Below are 22,266 nucleotides of genomic sequence, written 5' to 3' on the forward strand. Positions count from 1 at the left end.
TTCCTGCACTTATCTGATTATTCAAATAGCACCCATGGCTTAAGGATGGATGGCATGCATGTTCTCTGGTGATTAGCTTTTTGACCCACAGTCCTGACTGCGAATAAGAGGCTTTTTATAGGTTATGAGTCACCCATCATCTGTAAAAATGCTGATTGCATAATGCAGCACTCCAGTTAAATTGTTAATTCATGCGTGAAGATTTCAGGCACAAATAAACATGCATGCCGTTTGAACACCGAGAAAAGGCGTCTTCTCACGATTTCTTTATTTTTTGACTCCCGAGGACCGAGATCCCCTCACGAGTGCAACCCTGGATGTAACAGCAAGTCCCATGTATCCTTTTAGTGAGATAACACTGAAAAAAAAAAAACAAATACTGTAATACTTTTTACACTTACAGCTATAAACGCAACATGTTTGTGGGATTTAGGTGAAATGACCCTGTAGAGAGCATTGTGTAATTTCTAATGAACATATTCATTTTGAATAAATGATCAAAGCTGTAGCCTCGCAGTTTATGCTAAAACAGAATGCATGTCTTATGCTTTTATTTCTGTGAGCACGGGGACCATAATGTTGTTGTTTACCCCTCTGGTAACAGCTTCTGATAGCAAATAAAATGTATTTTGGCTCGGTCAGTTAATGCAAAGATCAAAATGAGTCAGTCTGCAGCTTTTAAAGTGTGCGAGTGTGCTTTGTGGAGCTGCGGCAGATTCCACACAATTTCCGAACCGTTTTAATTCAGTGCGCAGACTGCCTGCCATATCAGTGGTGGTCTAATGTGTTGAGGGTAATTGTAGTAATGTCTGAAAATGAAAGTGGGTAGGATTTATTTAAATGATTTCCCTCTGAATGTTTCCACTGTAAATGAGAAGAAACCCAAACAGAGGAGCGGGATAATAATGTTCCCACGTTCTTCCAAAGCACAAGTTGAATAGCAAAACTCTAAAGAAGAGGTCAACAGACAGAACAGCTGGGCAAGCAGATGTGGATGCATTAATTCTGAGAGACTTTCCTGCGTCTTCTTTTCTTCGCTGCTACATGAAGCTCCTTAGATCAGCTCTGGGGAGAAGTTTAAAATCTACCCAAGTTGTGTCATTTAATTTCTCTTCTTCGCTCTCGTCCTCCCCCCGCATTGCTAATTCACCAGCCCACCACCTCTTTCTGTCTGCCTGTGACTTTGCTCGTGGCGCTGGAACAGAGCAGAGGAGGAACTTTCGAAGTAGGCCAGGTTGCAGCAGGTAACGCAGAGTCATTCATGCAAACTGGAAGCTTGTGATGAGAACGAGAGGAACAGGACACCCTGGCTTAGCCTTGGGCAACAAGAGGCAGGGAGAGAGGTGAAGGGTAGACGGGAAGAAAAGGAGGAGATGGGGTAGTGAAAATCTTTGGGGACGTGACAAAAAGAAATGTATAAAATGTGTGTTAAAAGGAAAAATGGAAGTGCAGTAAAAGAAGGAAAGAGAGGAAAAGAAAGAAGCTGCATTGGGTGAAAAATACTTATAAAACTACACAAATTAGAAGTTTGTTTCCACAAAAAGGGGTTTTATGAGAAAGGGCAAAAAAATGGGAACTTTTAAATACAAATCTTTTCATTTGAATGCAAAATTTTATTTTAATTTAGCAAATGGACCAAATGCTGAAAGTGAGAGATGTGCAAAAGTCTTGAGCCAACCCTAATCTCTTTATATTTTGCTTCAGAGGAGCCAGACCTCCAGCAGTAGTTCTTCAGGCTTTCTGAAGGTTGTTCAAAATGTTTCTTTGGACATTGGCTGCTTTTTCACTCATTTTCAGTCCAGTTCTTGTACCTGACCATTTTCAGAGGAAGGTTTGTTTGGTTATTAGATGTTAAACCACTTAACAATGACCTATAACCTCAACTCAAGGGATGAGCCAGTGTTGTGTCTTCACATAATGGACAACTTAGCGAAGAACTAAATTTAAATTGTATCTTTAGGCACTTTGTTACCAGCAGCCTGTTGAGAAAACACACAATTTGTTCCCATTTCTTTAGTTGAATCTATGAAAAATGCCAAGGATAACACAGTTTAACAGACGTAAAAATGTATTTTCACACCAACAATGTGGAAAGAGCAAAAAGCTCTTAGATAAAAGCCTGGCATATCTTGGCATGGTATGTGGTGCGTCCTTAAAAATATTTGAGGAAACTTGACAAGTTGAGAACCAAAGAAACAGCAGGCTTAAAAAACACCTACAGCAGATGAACAGTTTCTGAAAGTCATGTCCTTCACAAACAGGAACAAATCCAGCAAAAAAAAAACCTGACACAGCACCTGAGAGATGCATCTGGCCCTTCAGTTGATCTACTGTTCACTGCAGCCTCATCAGAGTGTGAATGTATGTGAGAATGAATGAATGAAGACATGATGTAGAAAACGCTTTGAGTTCTCGAGTAGAGTAGAAGAGTGCTTTATAAGAACCAGACCATTTATGGAGGGATGAATTAGATTTGGTTTCGTTGTTAACAAGAGTGGAGGCGGTCAGGAGAGCCTGAGTGTCTGCAGCCATCTGTAAAACACGGTGGAGGCTTTGTCATGGTTTGGAGCTGCATTTCAGCCAGTGGTGTTGGGGATCTTGTCAAAGTTGATGGAGTTACAATACAAACACAGAAAAGTATCATACTGTAAGACTCTGCAATACCATCTGGAAAGCATCTGATTGGCAATGGCTTAATTTTTCAGCATGACAATGATCCTAAACACATGCAGCTGCAGTTAAAGCACACGTGGATAGAAAAACACACAGTGGAACACTATCAGTCATGGATCGGCCTCCCCGGAGCCCGGCGGTCCAGCTGTGCTGAAGAATAAAGGTGGTCACACCAAATGCTGACTTTCAAGCGTGTTAGAATTGTGCAAACTCTGTACTATGCTTTCATTTATGCTTCCACGTGTTTTAAAAAAATTACTGCACCTAATTCTCATTTTCTTAGCAAAATATAAAGAAATGAGGATTACTGAAGACTTTTGTACAGCATGTGTGTCAACAGTTCAGACCAACACATTTAGAATCATCAGTTCACCTGCACGTTTTTACACTGTGGGAGGAAGCCAGCCCCCAACCTTTTTGCGTTGAGGCAACTGTGCTAAACACCACACCCCTGTGCTGCCCAGGGTTCATAATTTAAAAGAGTTTTTTTTTTTTTCCTCACTGTAAAATAGTAAAGAAATCTAATTAGTCGGTTTCATTTTCAATCACACATGATATCATTAAAAAAAACTCCATGAGTCTGAAGAAATATCAGCACTCGGGGGGACAAGGCTAAACCAATAATAAATGACTGTAATCTTGGGCTCTGAGGAGACACTGCATTATCATTCTGTGGAGTAGAAATCACCTCATGGGCTCAGAAATACTTCTGAAAATCTTTGTCAGTCAATTAATGTCACTGCATCCAAAAATGGATCATAAAACTATCATTCAAGGAAACAACAAACAAAAAGAAACAAAACAAAAAATATATTTTAACATGATCTAGAAAATTACTTTGGTCAGGTTTCATTCACCTTTAGCCAGGATTTAGTAAATTAGCTTAAGTTCAAATTCTAAAAATAAGACCAGGTGCTGGATATGACAGAGGAGGCTCAGCTGAAATCCTGTTGGGGAAGAATGGCAAACATCTTGAAAAACTACAGCTACTGGTTTCCTCAATTCCCAGTCACTTGGGCCCTTTTTCCACCGACCTGGTGCCAGTGCTTGAACCGTTCATCATTTTTTCCAACACGTACGCACTCCGTGCTCGGCTGAAAAACAGGTTCAACTCCAGAACCGCAAGCTAGCTGGTCTGGAAGCAAAAACACAGGACGCAAGGGCAGAAGGGCGTGACTCTGAAATCGCAACATAAAGCTTTCTACCGTTATTTCACTGCATGGTGTGTATTACACGAGAAATCGATGTGATTTTCATGGCAGTAAATTAGGTTGGGCCCTAAGGCTGAACTTGCTGCTTTCTATCAATTCATATCACAGATAAAAGGACGCAAAGTGCGTACTTGTCGTCTTGCTCGCAATCACTGTCTGTGTTTACCTCTGTGCCACACACAGATACTGCATTTTGTTTGGACTGTAAAATATGTTTGCAGCACAACAGGGTGGTCTCCCATGTTTGTGCCCTTTGGCTTCTGCTTCCAGACGAGGACCCGCCCGCACTCATACGTAAAGAATTAGCTCCCAAAACGCGGTGGAAACGTGGGCCTGTTCGTCAGCGTTTGGCCGGTTCATTGAAACAGACAGCATGCGTTGGCACCTTGGTAGTGGAAACGTGGTATTATACAGCTGTCATGGTCTTGCTGGTATTTTGGGATTGTGTTGGGCTAGTTTCTCCCCCCCTTGGGGCGGAGTCTTGTTTCTGTGCAGCAGCCTGGTGCACCTGTGCTTCATTAAGCTCATCAAGTTCCTGTATTTGAAGACCTGTGGAAGCCTTCACTCCTTGCCAGAGGGTCAACTACCATTCAGTGGTAACTAGGCTTGCCTTGTGATCCCGTTAATGAATTGTTTCATGCTTTGATTATTATTTTACCTGTTCCAAAAAGTGGATTAACTTTTTGCATCACCTTCCCTCACTCTAACAAGTAAGCCTCACCCTTCTTCCAGTACTTACTTGGATTTCCGTACCTGGGCCTCCATAGTGATCTTCCTGCGGACCCCATGCCCCGCAGCTCCAGAGAGTGTCTCATCCCTCTGGTCTTTCTCTGTTCTGTGCGCCAAGAGAATTATTTAAGCTTTCTGTTTTGAATGCTGCCCGGATATCTAGTGGATAACTTGATGCGTTATTGTGTTTAGATGTGATTTAAGTTGTGTTTGTAAATAAAGTTTCACTTTATTGAGAATTTGGTTCCTCCGTGACTGTGATTGAGTCCTCCTCTTGGGTTTGGCCTGATGTCCCTGACCTAGCATGTTTTTGTTTTTTTTTCTTTTTTTAGCTGCGTTGCATTTGTACTCGTTGTCCTATATTCAATTCAGTACTCATAGGGTTCAGGAATAATGGTGTTTAAATGATTTGCAGATTCTTGTTTTTAATCTACAGTTTACATATTTGCTTTGAAATAAGCATTTGGCTTGAATGTGATCTTAATGCAGTGAGCATCCGTCAGTACCATCGGTTACTGATTGAGGTCATAAAGTCAGCAGGAAAGTATTTACTAAGGTCATACATCAAGTGAGCAATGGGCAATTTGAATTGTTTCCATAATCAAAGGAGTTGCCCTCTTCTGACAATTATAAAGTAGGAATTTTAAAACTTTTCTGCCTTGGCTTGACTTTTCAGACCAACGCTTGGTCCATTTTTATATGCAGTTTAGGGCTGGATTGTTTGATAGGGCAGTAAAAGTACTGCTGTTGTCTTGTTGTCCACTTTTACTATAACAACCCTGATGTTGTCACTTATGTCAATTGTTGGAGCCTTTAACCTAACATGGCTGCGCAGCCAACTTTTCTGGTTTAAAAAATAATAATACAACTTCCAGTGCAAAAGCATTGGGGTTTGGTTAGCAATCAGTCATACAGCCGTGATTATGCAGATGTATGAGTGTGATCTTAATGTTTTTTGAATTGGCCGCCAATTTTGCAAGATTTTGGTGGGCATGGCTGCAGAAACGTGAAAGACTTTAGCTCCTGTGCCACTTTCTGACCAGCCAAGCCTGGAAAATAAGTATCTATGGATACATCCACAGCCGAGACCCTCACCACAATGTGAAAACACACTGAGGCTTTGTTGTCCAGAATCTGAAGACACAGACAGCTGCATGTAAAACATAGTCTTTATTAACTGGCGAAAGCATACTGGTACAAATCTCTAGATTTCTGCTGGATATTTGGTGCTGCACTGAATATGTTGCTTGACAAACAAACATTGATCTAAAGGTCTTTTAAGATGAAAATGTCAAACTGGAGTCAGCTATTGCTTGTGCATAGCGGGTTCATAAGATGCAGCAACAATAATGCAGTAACAATGCTGGGCTGGTCATGATTAAGGGATTTTCTGTGCCTCTCCTCTCGTCTCTGGCCATCAGTAACCCGAGTGCAGCAGGGACTTAAGGCTGTGGCTGGATGAGAGGAGAGGAGGAGGAGTAGAGTGGAATGTTAAACATGTCCTCTAGACCCCAGAGGAGGAGGAGGGAGGGCGGCCAACATGGCAGACTGTTCGCTCTGTGCCTCCACGGCTCAGTCTCTATCCCTCTGTATCACTTTCTCTCACTTTCTTCCTCCCACTCTTATCTCTTGTTTGGAGATTTTCTTTAATTTGGAAACTGTTCGTACTTGTCATTGTGTGGGTCTTTGTTTGTCACTCTTATTGTAATTCAGTCAGTCTACCAGCTGTTATTAGCCAAAAGGATTTGCGTCACTAAATGAGGTAATGCTCAGTTGAAAAAAAGTTCAACCTATTCTTTCAGGATGATTGATAGTGCAGTACCATGATAGCTGGCTGCTCTTTGTGAATGGTACAGGAAAGTTACTACATCTTTTGCACAGTATTATATTATTAACACTGGCCTTAGAGGCAAAATTTAACCCAAAAGAAGTTATTTTGGAGTGGTTATTGTAATATGATTTAAAGAACGGAGTCAGGTGTTCCACTTGTGAATATGATATTGGAAGTGTGGATTATGGAAGTGCCCGTCAAGGCTACTGCTACTATTTACACATGGAAAGGAATCCTGCAAAGATCACAGCAGGAACACAGCGTATGATCCTTAAAGACATGAAAAAGAACCCAATGATAACAGCAGAACACCTGCAAAAATCTACACAACATGCTAAAATTATAAAAACTATATTGGAAAAAGACAAAGAAAAACATCACAATAGTGTAATTTTAAAGACACCATGAAGGAAACCACTTTGAAGCATGCAGCATCATGATTTGGAGTTGTTCCATTACCTCAGGGCCTGGATGTCGTGCAATCATAGAAAAATTGTAAAAATTAAAAATTAACTAAAAATCGTATCCAGACATTTTTACAGGTGAATGTTAGGGCAGCAGTCTATGCAGGAAGCACTTAAAGCTGTAGCTTTATGTTGGGGTTGTTGTTGTTAAAGGAGCCTAAATAAGTTCCTAAATTTCAGATTTCACTTACTTTGCCAATCCTGAACTGAGTAATTATTTGGATTCATTAAAGACATGCAAACTGTAACTATTAGTGTCAGTTGTACTGGCACAGACAAACACAATCAGTTGGGTTATGTTTGTATATAACTCTAACTTGGATGAAGATCAGACCAGATTATATTAATAATCCCTTCAGAAATCCTGGTAATTCCAAAGGTTTGGTCTTGGGGAAGGCAAAAAAGCAACCCAGGCTCACAAATATGCTACATAATGTCTTGTTTGTTTACTCCATAGTAAATCAGAGGTACAATAATGTAGTGGATGCCTGGCATGGAACATAAGATAAGATGGGGAGGCTGCACTGTTCCATGCATACTAAAGCAGTAGGCTTTGACAGTAGCACATACTGTATGTGAAAAAGACAAGAGAAGCATGCTGTCTATGTCATCACCCACCAGTGGTTCAGGCAGCTGTGGGGTGATCAGTAAGAAGGTAGAGCTTCCCTCATTACATCCAGATCTGACTAGTGCTGCAGTGTATGGCCTTTCAGCCTCTGAAGTTTTGACATTTAATTTGAGAATCCCCAACAGGCAGCTTATTATAATTTCAAAATGCTGGAACAATGTCAAAGACTATTGCTCCACATGTCCTCAGCTGTAGTATGTCCCTGGCATCACCTGAAACATGCTAATATATGTAGAAATGCACATACAAGTGGACCCAGTTGCTACACTCACACCAGTCTCTTGAATTCCTCTTTCAGTCCTGCACCAGTTACAGCCTAATAGCTAAAGCTGCTACAAGTAGCTCTGTATATCAGAGGGTTACTTTAAAAAAAAGTCTTAACACACTTACAAATTATGAAATGTTGTATATGGTACTTGTGAGTTAACTTTGAGTTAACCTTTGCACCACATAGCTCACAGCAATGTGGTGTGTAGGAAGTGGAGCTGCATGCATTTGAAACTTCATAATTCATGTCATCTGAGAGAATTCTGGTTAGCAACCTGCATTCATGCACTGTATGGGTGTGTTGCATAGAAACCTACCAATTAGGCCAACAGTCTGCTAGTACAATTAACCACATGGCGAGCCATATTATATGCAGTAAATCATCTTGGGAACAAGTGATTGAAGATGGTTGTGAGATTCAGTTCCGTTAAACATTACCTGAGGTACAGGTTAGCAGACAGCAAGAGGCCTAGTCAGCTCCAACTTGTCTCTCAAAGCAACTGCACCCCTAATAATGCATTTAGCTTTAAGCCTTAATACAATTTCAACATGTCAGTTATATAAAGACTCACCTTCTGAAGATTCATGGTGGAGGAAATTAGCCATGCAAATTTGATCAATTTAAGAGGAGTCCTGTGGAGCTGAGAAATTAAGCCAATGTTTAAGTGCCAAAAACTGCAGTTCCTCTACTGGCCACTTGAGGTCACCTCCAAGAGACTCCCATTTTAAACTATCCAAAATTACAGGATTGAAGATGTATGTCTACATTTGCATTGTATAAAAAAATGATTTGAGCCTTTATTGTTTTCCTCTTCATTACAATGCACAATGTGTTATTTATTTATTTATTTTTTTTATTTTTTTTTAAATAACTCATCCATAATAATAGCATTGATTGGCAGGTGTTTGACAGGCAGCTTTTAGCTAGTAGTTGTCTGCTGGGCCTCAACTATGCTAATTAGAGTCAATGCACAGCAACTCATGAATGTGTTTGTGCTCTTCGTGCTTTTTGGAGCTTTTATGTAATGATCTGATAATGTTATGGGTTGCTGTGTGATACAGCCTGTCCAAAACATTTGAGCTTCCATTTTGGTGAGTGAGATTCTGCTATTTTATTTGTATTTTACTTATTTATTTGTATATTTATTAGCTTGTTACATAGCATTACATTAGCATGTGTGTGAGTCAGTGTATAGCTCCTGTATAGTTTATTGAGACAATTATTAGCATTAGCCGATAACTTAGCATTCCAGCCTCTCATTCAAATAAGGTAGCTTGTGGCTCTAAAAATCTAATGTGGCAGCACTAACACTGAGGCCAAAACATGTTTCTGTTTTATATGCAGTCTATGGAAGTGAAGCATCCATTTGAAGAATTCTGGGTTTTTTGCTATTTAATGTTGACCTCATTTATTAGCCCCCCAAGATTGTTGCGTGTACAGCACCAACAGTATGTGACATCACCATCTTCACCTTAGCATGGCTCATGATGTTCTGTGATGGCTCCTCAATTTCGATGTAGTTTATGATTTCCAAGAAAAAGTTCCTTTATGCACTTCACCTGTAATAAAGCTACCATATTTTTGGTTTTACCTTTGGCTACTCTGTTTTGAGATTATGCATCACCTTTGGACAAAAGTCCTGGGAAGGTAGAGAATCATCCATTCCTTCAGCTCCTCATGGGAATAAAACTCCTGTTTCCTCCAGGCAAGCCCGCTACACTCTATGTTTTTTATTCTTTGTGTGTGTGCATGTGTATGTGCATGAATCTGTGTCTGTATACCAGCAATGCCCATGAAAGTACCATGTTGATACAGTGCAGCCTATCACAAGAGGGAGACAGTTGCCGTGCTTGTGGATCCACTGAAGGAACTGTCCGTTTCAGCACCACAATGAGGCAGCAGCAGCCACAGATGTTGCTATTGAAACATGACAGAAAAAGATCCTGAACTAACTTCTGTATATCTTTAGCTGGATAATAAAAAACAAACAGAAATCATCCAAAAACACATGCAGATTAGATATACTCATTTAGATTCCAGGTATTACACTGTATTTCCACATACTGTAGATGCAGAAAGTCCTCAAAACTATTTGCCATTTAAAGCTTACCTAACCTGTGGATAAAATTCATTTTATTGAGGTGTTTTGAACACGTGTCTAAATATAACATGATGTATATGTGAGTGGCTTTGACAGTATTAGAATCACTGCAGTTTCTGTAGGGCGAGGGGATGAGAAACATATGACAGAGTCAGACATACCGACCATGGATCAGTGAGTTTTACAACCTAACCAATCTATTTCTGTAGAAACCATCCAAGCTTTTAACTGCTCGGTCAGGTGTTTTACACTTTCTGCTCTCCCCTTTCATCATTTGTGTCTCATATCTGCCTCTCACCAGGAAATGAAAGCACGCATCAGACTGCTGGAAAATAACGCACTGATGATGATGATAATAATGTGACACTTTATTGATTCCTGTCAATTTTTTTTTCTTGTTTCCGCTGCTATGAAGAGGCTAGAAGGTGGAGGTCAGATACAAAGAAGCACCCCTGGGGTAAGTAGGGGCTAGTGATTCTGCAAGGACACTCCAGTAACATGAACTTTGTTTGCACTTTTTTATTTAAAGCGTCAAATACATGCTGCCTGATGAAATAGAGCCGCCACGATGTGTTTAAACCATGCAGCGCACACTACAAAACCTACAGATTGCTTTGGTAATTCAGGGCAACAGCACTGCAAAAATATCTTAATAAGCCATTTGTTCTACTTTCAGGTCTTATTTTAACAGTGTCATTGCTATCATTCAGGTCAAAGACTTTACATATTTTGGGACTTTCAGTGGTTTAGCCCAAACAGGAGGGATCTGACACCTCACAGATCAGTTTCAATATAGCTAATGTAACAAGTTATTTTTGATATAGGAAGAAATTTTAGTTGCTGCCCCGGATTGCTCTTTTTTTTTTTTTTTTTTTTTTTGTACTTTCACCTATCTTAAAACTTTGAAACAATATTGTTCCATGTTTTAAAATTGTTTAATTGGACGTATTACCACACTCTGACTTCAAACGACAGCTTTCTGGCTCCAGCTATTTTAGTCTGTATGCATTTTTATCACACTTCATCTACTTTTTCATTATTTTATTCCACACTAGCTATTCTCGTTACTATTTTACTTGCGTTAACACAGTTTAACACAGTTGCGACGCATTTCATATCCATTTCTTTGCGTCAGTAAAGCAGTGACCTGCCTCCGGGTGACGGTGCTGTACCCATAAAGGTGCCCAGCCTCCAGTGTATTGGGAAATAATGACTCCAAAGAAAAGCTTTGATGATGTTCTACAGACTGAAGATATTAGCTTCAGAAAAAGATAAACCGCTAAGACTGAGCGTTGGATGTACTGACTTGGAAAAGGGCAATTTTATTTATTTATTTATTTTTGCAGTGCGCTTGTTTTTGCGTAAAGTGCTGCTGCTGCTGCTGCGCACGGAACATCTCCCTCTCTCACTCGCTCTCTTCCTCGCTCTCTGGTTGTGTCGATTTTTTTTTTTCATCCTATGCTCCTAACCATCATCCACCCCCTCCTCCTCCTCCTCCTCCTCCTCCTCTTCTCCTCTCTCCACTTCTATCTCGGCTCTGCGAAGAAGAAAACCGAGGAAACCAAGGATTGATGTGTTGCTCGACTTGAAATTTGCCATTTTTTGCGCACATAGCCCCCTCGCGCCTGACAGCCTTGCCAAAATAGCTGCTTTTTGATGATTTCCGATCTTTTTCATGTGATGACAGTAAACGCCTGTGTGTGTGTATGTGTGTGTGTGCACTCGTTGTTCTCCGGCTGACCGTGATATAACCGTCTAGGACCGTTTGGATGCAGGAGGAAGAGGCTCTGACGCTCCGGAAAGCTTCGTCCATCCCTTCTTGTCCTCCTCATTCCCGCGACCGGCTGTGTGACCGGTGATGCTCGGCCCCTTCGCCTGGATGCGCCCCTCTCTCCGCGGTGTGCCGTCGGTACCGCTGCCCGTATCCCCGTATAGCAGAATTCCACTGTTGCCGGAGAAAGGTCTAGGGACCACATATGGAAACTGGGGACCAGAATTTTAGGAAAAAGGAAAACTAAGCAGGCTGTCGTTTGATTTTCATAACTTGATGTTGGTTCTCTTCTTCTTTGCTTGATTTTGTTAATATTATTTGGAGAGGGGGGCTGATCGTACCCGGTTGGTTTATTTCCCATCATCTCTTAAGGAATGGCTGGTTTTTGTGGCAGTCATGGCACTGGCTGATATTTGGCAGTATTTATCATTCTGTCCTTGATTTGGGGGGAAGTGCTTGATTCTGCTGGTTTGAGTCTGTCCTTTCATTCCTTTTGGTACATTTAGTCCTAATTTTCCTAACATATTCTGGGCCCTGCCTGTCTGTCTTGCCTGTCTCCCATCACCCTCTTCCCACAGAATCCATGTGGTAGTCTGATTTTTCAGAAATGTTTGAGGTGTACCTCCATAATTCACCTATCCACTGGGTTACACCAAGCTAGTCATCACTGAATTGTGTCATCATTAATTAGAGATCTCTGCTTTATCTTCTTTGGGGAGTATTTTAAAGAAATCAGGCCGCCAACTGTGTTAGTCTTAACAACACTCCACCCCCACCCCACCCCTGTGTTTCTTCATTCCTTTTCAGTATGAATTAATTCACACTGCGTGCATGCGGGTGCTCGTCCATGCACAGGTGCGTGAAAGTTTAAGTCTGTGAGCGAGTGTGTGTGTGTGTGTGTGTGTGTGTGAGTGAGCAGGAGAATGACAGTGTAGGCTGTGTGTGACAGCCTCTGTGTGGGGAAAAATACATAATAAAATAAATAAATAACTCAAGCGCTCCATGCACATCAGTCCATACATCACCGTTGAAGCTGTGAGGATTGTAATATATGTAACTGTTTCAGTCAGCTCAGAAAGCCTAAATCAGGCCTAAAAACAGCCATAGAGAAGCTGAGCAGAATCCTCCATCTTCTCATGATCTGGGCCTTTCTCAGAGTTTGACATTTAGAGGCCTTCCAACTCAACAAAGTAGGCCTAGCTCCCAGACCAGGTCTCTTGTGGGATCTGCTTGAAGCCGGTGTTTTTAGGTCGACTTTTTTTTTCTTTTTCAGAGCAGGGCAACTTACTGCCATTTGAGGACTCAAAAGCTTTAGAGCTAAGGGTTCTGCTGTCATTGCCAAAGTCTGTTTGACCCCTCTGTTGGGCCAAACAGCCCAAAATCCACCTCAAAGCTTCACCTTTATTATCATTTTCACCTGTTTGAAGACCCCCCCCAAAACCAACCATACGATTTCCCCCGAGCTCCCCCAACTCCCCCGCCCCCCCAGCCGCCCCCCGTTACCGTCGTCCACCCGACGCCGCCCACCCCCCGTTTTCCGAGCGGGCGTGGCGACGCAAACTCACAAATATTTACTTCCTGTACATCAAGAGGAAAGGGGGCCCCCCTTTCGTGGAATGCGGCAACATGGGCGTGTTTGACCGCGGAGTTCAGATGCTGCTGACCACGGTGGGGGCCTTCGCTGCCTTCAGCCTCATGACCATCGCCGTGGGGACAGACTACTGGCTGTACTCACGCGGCGTCTGCAAGATCAAGAGCAACAACGAGAACGAGACCAGCAAGAAGAACGAGGAGGTGATGACGCACTCGGGCCTCTGGAGGACCTGCTGCCTGGAAGGTGAGCCAGAGTGATGCTGAAGAAGCCACATATACATGTGCAGATACACCAACGACACCCTGCTCAGGCTCACGAGCAGATCAATCCCTGCATGCCCACACATACATTCACACAGTCCTGCAGTTGCACTCACATGCCTACACATAGGCTCACATGCCCACACTATACTGTATGTACTCTGCATCCATTCCCACACTATCTATCTATCTATCTATCTATCTATCTATCTATCTATCTATCTATCTATCTATCTATCTATCTATCTATCTATCTATCTATCTATCTATCTATCTATCTATCTATCTATCTATCTATCTATCTATCTATCTATCTATCTATCTATCTATCTATCTACTTCATCATCCTCGCCTGCAACTTGTGACATGATTCTTTGTGTGTTGTAATGAATGCAGCTTCTTCCTGTGTTGGTGATTTGGATGGCTTGTCTATCAAATGGCCACATTCTTGTCCATGGTTTGGGGCTGCCTTTTTGGTCTGTCATGGCCAGTGTGCAGAATGGCTTTTTAATTGTCCCAGCAGAGAGCAGCCTGGCCCACTTAACAAACTGCCACAGCAGACTCCACATGGCACACATGGTCCAGCCAGGTGTACAGCTAAGTTTATCTTCATGTCAGGCTGATGAACCCATATTTCTTTCTTATGTCGATGTGGGGAGTGTTCAGTGATCACAGTAAACCCTTCCTGCCCTCCATACTAGCCTTGAAGTGTAGATGAGGAACAAAATCCCAAATCCTTGCATCATTGAGGAGAAACCAATGTGATGCATCAGCAGGGCTTATTTTAGACCTGGTGTTGTTGGGCTTCCACCCAAAAAATTCATTTTTAACTTTTTGATTGTAAAGCTAGGAAGGTGCACTGCTGTGTTCAAAATAGTGGCTGCAAAGGGACGATTTAAAAAAACACTGCTATACAGCTATGTTTGGGAGCAGAGATAGATGGAAATCTGGCATAATTGTGGCATGAATATGTCTTTGATGTGTGCAGAAAGAACGATGTTTGGTTGAGGGAGAGAGAAATGAAAGCATATGTGAGTTGCAGTGCGAGTTTGTGATCATACAAAAGGAAAAGCTGTGAAGTGTCTCTATGTGTGAAAGCGATTTTGACACATGCACACAAACACTCACTCTGCAGAGGGTCACATCACACACACACACACACACACACACACACACACACACACACACACACACACACACACACACACACACACATTCACACCACACACACACACACACACACACACTTTACATACGCCATTCATGTTCAATCCATCGTGATCCTAAATCACACAATATCAAGCCCACAGATTCACATAACAGAGATTCGCTGCATTTGTAGGATTTCTCCCACGATTCAGTGAGATTGCTACAAAGAGGAACTGCTGTCTTCGTGTTCTGCTGGACGAGCGTTTAAGAGAAAGAAGAATAGAAAGATAGAAGTGTTGTATGTAACACCGTGTTCTTACGCTGTTACCATTTCAGACCTCCAAATCAGCATCTTTGTCATAATTCGGACAGAAAACGACATGTTGCTGAGTCTAGTTTGATGTCATAATCAGCACCTACCTATTACTCATGTACTGTGTGTGTGTGTGTGTGTGTGTGTGTGTGTGTGTGTGTGTGTGTGTGTGTGTGCGCGTGCACGCGCGCGACTGTATGTGTGCATTCACGCGTAGCATGTTATGGTGTGGATGCTGTGACGTGACTCTCCCTGATTGTGACCTCACATTGTCACACTGGTCGAGCCGTGCAGCCCGATCCCGTCACACACCTTGTTATTCATCCTCACAGGATTATTATAACATTATTATGTCATGAGCTTGTTATCAGTGATCCTAAAGCTGTGGCAGCATGCAGAGTAGATTCCGCCCTCATGTACTTATCTTGCATATATATCTTTATTGTCATTTTATGGGGAAAAAATAGAAGTGTAAGGAAACAGCACAACTTAAATGATAACTGCTGCTTTTATTTGATCACCAATTTTTCTGCGACGTGATATCACGCTGTCTTCTCTTCTTATCCTTCTTATCCTACTATTTGACTTCATGACATTAAACTCTGATCTCATACAATAATCTCACCCTTTTACCAGTTCCACACTTTCAAGCTAGCTTTTTTCTCTCTTTTTTTCAAAACAGATTAGAGTATTCCTTGATCTTTTTTCAAGATCATAGAGGTGAAGTTCTGCTGCGAGAAAGGACACACATCTTTGTACATCAGGTAGCAGATGAAGCTGAAACATTAGAGACTTCTGTTTCAAACTTAATTACATCAGAACCCTCCCTGACTTCACATTTTTCCTGCTCAGTATTGTTGCATTTTTCTGTAGATTTCCCAGCAAAATTATTCTTTACCCAGGTTTATCCATGTATATCCTGTACTACTAGCACTACTGTGTTTTCTTCTTATTTAAGTGCGCTCAGGTTAAAAGTTACAAAGTCAACATGCATACTGTCCTCTGATCATGGCACAACTCTGACAAAATTACCTAGTCCAGGTCAAGTCTTGCAGTAATTTGCAAAGCACAGAACCGATCAAAAGAAATTCATCACACCTACATTTTTGTCTTCAAAACTGATTTGCTTCTCAAGCTTTGTCTCACTCCTGGCTGTCCACATACTGACACTGTATGTGGGCGAGAAGGTCATGCCTGGCCCGACGCTGACAGTCTTGTGTCCAGGTGCAAGGTAAAAGAAAACACACGCCTATCCTTTTGTCTTTCAGATTCTCTCATCTAATGCAGGACAAAAATACAAAAGGTCATATCCACTAATAAATTATTTAGCGATAAATCAAAGGAAGTTGTTCATAGCAGTTTTTTTCTTTGACTTGGGAAAGCACAGGTGGCTTAGTTCCACCACATGTCCCATTAAGCCATGGTAGTAAACCAGCATGCATCATTAATACACCTGTGCTTCCCTTGCTGCGAGGACTCCAAATGTCTGCCATGAGAAAGGTTGTTACTTGCAGATAACAGTGTAACTTGTACCCAAGAACTACTGTAAAAGATGTAGTGCCTTTTTTTAAAAAATGTGTAAAACAAAAGTAATAAATGTAACCACGGTTCTTAATTCAGCATCATCTGCAGATACAATACACGGAACAGCAAATGGCAAGCAATAGGACAATAGCCCTGAAATAGAAGTTACACTCAGCTATCACCCTGACCACAACACTCCGAATAACAAAAAATAAGCAGTTGCTAATGCTTGCTCATTAACCGAGTTGAGAGAACTGCTTAAAGGTGCGATACCATATTCAGAACAACTGTTCTTAGAGCATCTAAGCACCTCAGGCCAAAGCTGAAAGCCTTTAGACCTTTGTTGACTCTGTTCATATCACACTCTTTGTTGGAAACCCTTTTATAGCTCAGGAACATGGAGGGGAAATCTGACAGGTCGCCTCCAAAAAACCAAAATTGTTTTGTTTGTTTTTTGGACCGTATATTAATGTTCAGAATTTTTTTTTTAAGTTGTGTATATGAAAGCTGCGCTAATCACTGACTATACAGTTTCAAGTGAACCTAAATGAATTTGCATCAGATCAGGTATGAGGCTTCTGCCATCATGGCTTAGGTACTAACATCTGTTACAAAAAGAGCTGCAAGAAAAGAGCACTGGACACACTGAAGCTGTGCACTGTTTTAAAATTTAGACCAAAAGGCATCTTATTTCACACGACTCTTGTTTCTGTCTTCTCTATTTAAAAAAAAAAAAAAGGCTAATTTTGTGCAGGTGTGATAAAGTGACCATGTGGCCACATTATGCAATCATTTTTTGAGTACAGGTCACGGAAAGTCTGGAACCGCGCACCACGTAACACTGCTTGGTTTTGAGCGCAGGGACAAAATGTGTTTGTTTTTGAGGATGGAAAACATGAAAACTTGGCACACAATTTCAAAATTGTGTCAAATCACCAACACGTTCGCGGATGTGAATGCAGCCACGCCAACTCACTCCATGTGATATGCTTATTTTCCTCGCTAAGTGGCTTTACTTTTCACACTCTAGGCTTGCTCGGTGTCCTTGGCACCAGAGATTTGAAATGGTTAAGAGCAGAGAGGAATCTGAGAGAGATCCAGCTTGCTCCGTTGTGCTTCGCCTTCAGAGCTACAGTTGCTTTATGGCTGCGTGGTGCAGAGAAGAGAATGAGAGGGAGGAGAGGAAAAATTTGGGAGGTGTTGAGAAAGAGAAAAAAATACAGGGGGGGGGCAAGAGAAAGAGCAGGCAGCCCTGGTTTGCTGTCACACCCCCTCAGGCATCCTGTGCTATCTTTAACACACAGGCCCACGTTCTATCTAACCTATCTTTCCCGGCTTTTAACATAAAACGTCGCAGCGTGACAGCGAGTTTACATTAATGCTTGGGACATGATGTAAATGATTTGTAGATACTAGTGAGTGTTAAAGGTTTTGTCATCACAGTGACACGTTGGCATTACAAAACATGAAAGCTCGCACGCAGCACTTTCATGTTGAGCCTGTGTCCTGTGCTGCAGTTGTGAATATGTTTCTGCTTTAAATGCTTTGGTCTGTGTGCAAAATGAAGAAAAAAAAAAAAAAAAAAAGCTGGCTGTCTCTGTATGGGAGTGCATTACGGCGATGACATTAATTATGCTAATAGCCAACAGCTCCGGTAGTGTTGCCGTGCTTGATCGTCAACAGGGGCTCTCCACGCTGCCTCTTTATCTAAAGCCCCAGATAGTGATGTGCCAGGATAGGGGAGTAACTAATTACATGGAATCAGAATACAAAATTCATCCGCTGGTGCAAAAGAAAAAAATGTAGACCAACTCTTTATCTAAAGCTCCAGTAAGTGCATCAGTGGATGGAGAGCACAAATGGCGTGTAATCAGATTACTGTGGCAATCTGATTGGACAAAAAAAAAAAAAAAAAAGTCACGTATCTTTCATCTGAAGCAGCACTCAGGCAGTCAGTGTACTGTAGGCAGGGACAGCCGACCGCGAAAGAACACCCACTGCTTTATCGGATGCTACATTACTTGATATGGGGAACGGGAAATGATGATTACAAACAGATTTACTCCAAAGTCACCTGATAATGTGTGATCTGGGATCTGTAGGCTCCCAATTACAAACAGAAACTAATTAAATGATGATTTCATTTAAAACTGTTCAATTTGCAGCCTGAACTTGCACTGTGGTTACCTCAGTATTTGCCTGCTAGTCTTTTTCCTCTCTGTACAGGCAGTTACGAGCACAGATTGCTGTAGTCTGGATTGTTATGAGTATATTTTCTTCTGGCATAATTCTGGCATAATCATGGAGGAGTTTTTGCATCTTTTTATGATAACATTTAGAGTTACGTTTTCCCGTGATGCTGGAATATGAGCTCACAGTATTTGTTTATGCTGTGGAATATACTGTATACCCCACTCTCACAAACACTTGATCTGAGATCTGAGACTCTAACTAAGAAACCTGCCCCAGTATGGTAATCTACAGAGCTTAAAATGAACCTTATTACAACATGTCCTTCCCCTGTGGTCAGTACATCCATTTAGGTCACAAGAAATTTGGATTCACTTCAGTGAAACACAAATTATAAGTAATTAATAACCAGGAGCTTTATACCATAAAATGCTCCAAATGTGTAAAACTGTGCCTTATTTTTAGGAGAGGGGAGGAGTGCTGGTGTAAGGAAATGAGAGCCACTGTTCTGTCTCTACACAGAGGCCTGCAAACAGTCAGCATCCAGCAGCGCTCGGTGGGCGCGCTGTTGTTGATACTGTAATAGGAGTGACTGATGGGTCAAGGCAGCTGTCACACCGCAGCCGCAACCACCCAGCTACTAGAAATTCTTCTCTACAGAGACAACAAAACCTATTAGAAAATAGTTTTTTTTACCTTTATAACTTATTTAAAGGGTTTTCCAGAATCCCTGTTGAGATCAGGAAGTTTGGCCTTTTTTCATTGTGCCTTTCCTTTCAGTGGTGCAGTGGGTGTCACTGTCACCTCACAGCAAGAAGGTCCTGTGTTTGAATCCACCGGCCAGCTGGGGCCCATCTGGGTGGAGTTTGCGTATTATTCCTGTGTGGGTTCTCTCTGGGTGATCTGGCTTCCTCCCAAAGTCCTGGTGATTCTAAATTGGCCATTGGTGTGAAAGTGAGCATGAATGGGCATCTGTCTCTCTGTTAGACCTGCGACAGACTGGTGAACTGTCCAGGGTGGACACCGTCTTTCACCCTGTGACAGAATTAGACAAGCAGTTAAGAAAATGGATGCATGTCTCCATCAAGTCATAGATGTTCTTGGAAAATAACTTCAAAATAGAGATATGCTGCTGCTTTGACAAACATGTTTACCACATCAGTCAGAATAACACATTTTACTGTTGCGTGACCACATAAGGCTTCATAGCCCAGCAATTAAATTATATTAAACTGATTTTAGCACACGTGTAAATTTGTTGCCACAACACTCCAGTTTAGGGCTGCATAAAACGATTATTTTAGTAATCGAGTATTCTATCGATTATTCCAGCGATTAATCGAGTAATCGGATAAGAAATACTTTTTTTTATTAACAGTTTATCTGCATATTTTAACTTCCGTAATGCAGTTTCTCGCCATGTGAACAAACAGCGGTGAATGGAGCAGCTACAAAGTTCTCTTTTCTTCACCTTAACACTTGCTGATCAGGTGCTTGATGAAGGACCTCCAGCTGTTTCACAGATTTAATGGTGGTTACTAAAAGAAAAAGCTGCTGTTTTGGACGCTGGAAAAACGTTTCCTTTTTCACTACTTGAGCTCACCGTCACAGCTTCGCCTCTTTGCGCTTGCGCAGTTAAAACCGCTGCCTGCTATGAGTGTTTTGAAAAACTAGTGGCTGCGGGAGCCATGGCGCATGTGTGAGTAATGGTGTAATGCTTTGTATTCACAAGCATTCTCGAAAATACGTTTCTACTGCAGGTCTATATTTAGTCACTAATAAGGGATTAAAGTATAAAAAATATTTTGAAGGAGCCCCTCGGTCCTGGGGGGCGGGACTTCCGGTACCGAACCATCGCTAGTGCTAATGGCCCGCGCTCGCTAGCAAACCAGTTCTGGTAGCTACAGCTGAAGTAAAGACAAAAATAGCAGCTGAAATTCTCAGCGAGCACAACACACACAGACACACAGAGAGCAGTGGAGGCGTGGAAATGCATGTCAGCGACAGTTGCCACCCGTCCCGTAATGTTACGGAGCCGTATTTCACGGAGTCCCGTAACATACGGGGTTCTGTATTTTACGAGACAGGTGGCAACTCTAGTGATGATCCACTCTGTGTTAAATGAAATCCATCGCAGCGACGGAGAGCTTTTTAGAATGTGTGCTTGTGTATACGTGAGTGATTCACACTCCAGTCCAGTAGGTGGCGGTAATGCAGTTCTATGTTGGTTTGCCAGCCCCCAATAAACCCACAAAAAAACGTCAGCACTAATGCTGCTAATGCTAGTGAGGAGCGCCGCTTACACCGAGACAGCTGAGCGCTGCAGAGTTTAAACGAAGCATCGACACAGTAAATTTGTGTCGATAAATTTTTAGAATCGATTTAATCGAGTTAATCGATGAATCGTTGCAGCCCTACTCCAGTTGCTGCCAGTTTGTCATTATGGAGAGAAAAAGTAACAGGTAATTTAGTGTTATTTGTTTACTTGTTACTTATTTACTAAAAACTTACTACTGAATACTTATTACTTAATTTTTCAGACCACAATAAAAGCTGAGATCAAAAAGTTTGGGAAATCCTCTTCCAGTGTGGCTGCTATCTTTAGATTACTCCATGGAAGTCCTACAGGGCAACCCTCACTCGCTTTTCTCGTGGAAGTTGAGGAATTCGCAGGAGGGCAAATCTAGCTAGTAACGCACGTACTCGGCAAAGATTGTGTTGTGTATCAAAAAATCTTACACACTGGCACACAGCATGGCTCAGGTCCTTAGGATCTTAGAATACTGTGCTTACAGTCGGACAGAGTAAGGGATAAATTCACTGTGCCCACGAGCTCATGAATTTAAAAAAAAAAAAATACTTTAGTTATGCTCCAGGTCATTCTTCTGACCTAACATGACACCTTTGAGCTTGAAAACTGTGTCACTAAAAATAGCAGCTGTTCTGAATGCAGTTCAGAGATGCACGAGATGAGCTATAAAATTTAAGCCAGGCATTGTTTTCTTTTTTGTTTTTATGGAACCATTTGAGCACTAATGACACACTTTTCTGTCCTTGATGAAAACAATAAAATAAGAATCTGAATGTTTCAGTTTAATGTGCATTAACTCTGTATTTTTCCCTTTTGACTGATTGTAGTAAACATTTCACTGTTGATTACAAAGCTTTCTCTCTCTATGTACGCCCAGTCTTTTTGGACAGTTGAAAATCGCTTAGTATGGTAAACAAACAGGATGAACTTCATCTCTAAATCCTGATAGATCACATTTGACAACTTTCCTTTTCCGTGTGTGTGTATTCACACTTGTATAGATGTACACACAGTCCTGGAACAGCCTCCTAACATCCATGCAGCAATTACTCGTCCCCTCAGACCCCACACTCCTCCATCCAGCAGCTATCGAGTCTGCTCCAGTTGGATTCACTCAGTGTGCCTGTCATTCTGGACGGATGGCCCCGTGTCGGTGGTCCAGCTGTGGAGGCTGGCTCCAGAGATCCAACCTGTCGTGGGCTTCCATGATGGATCTTGCCCCGGGACAGTCTCCCGTTCATAGGCACAG

The 22,266-nt window shown here is 41.8% G+C and overlaps 1 protein-coding gene across 1 annotated transcript in view; it reads left to right on the top strand.

Moving 5' to 3' along the window:
• The first annotated feature begins 13,282 nt into the window (after nucleotides 1-13,282).
• cacng2b (calcium channel, voltage-dependent, gamma subunit 2b) overlaps nucleotides 13,283-22,266 on the top strand; it is a 61,416-nt gene continuing 52,432 nt past the window's right edge. The window contains exon 1 of the mRNA XM_030733295.1: nucleotides 13,283-13,513. Within this exon, the coding sequence (XP_030589155.1) occupies nucleotides 13,303-13,513 (211 nt within the window). The 5' untranslated portion in view covers nucleotides 13,283-13,302. The remainder of the gene's footprint in view (nucleotides 13,514-22,266) is intronic.

The sequence above is a fragment of the Archocentrus centrarchus genome, chromosome 1 (genome assembly GCF_007364275.1).
Source record: "Archocentrus centrarchus isolate MPI-CPG fArcCen1 chromosome 1, fArcCen1, whole genome shotgun sequence".
NCBI classification, from domain to species: domain Eukaryota; kingdom Metazoa; phylum Chordata; class Actinopteri; order Cichliformes; family Cichlidae; genus Archocentrus; species Archocentrus centrarchus.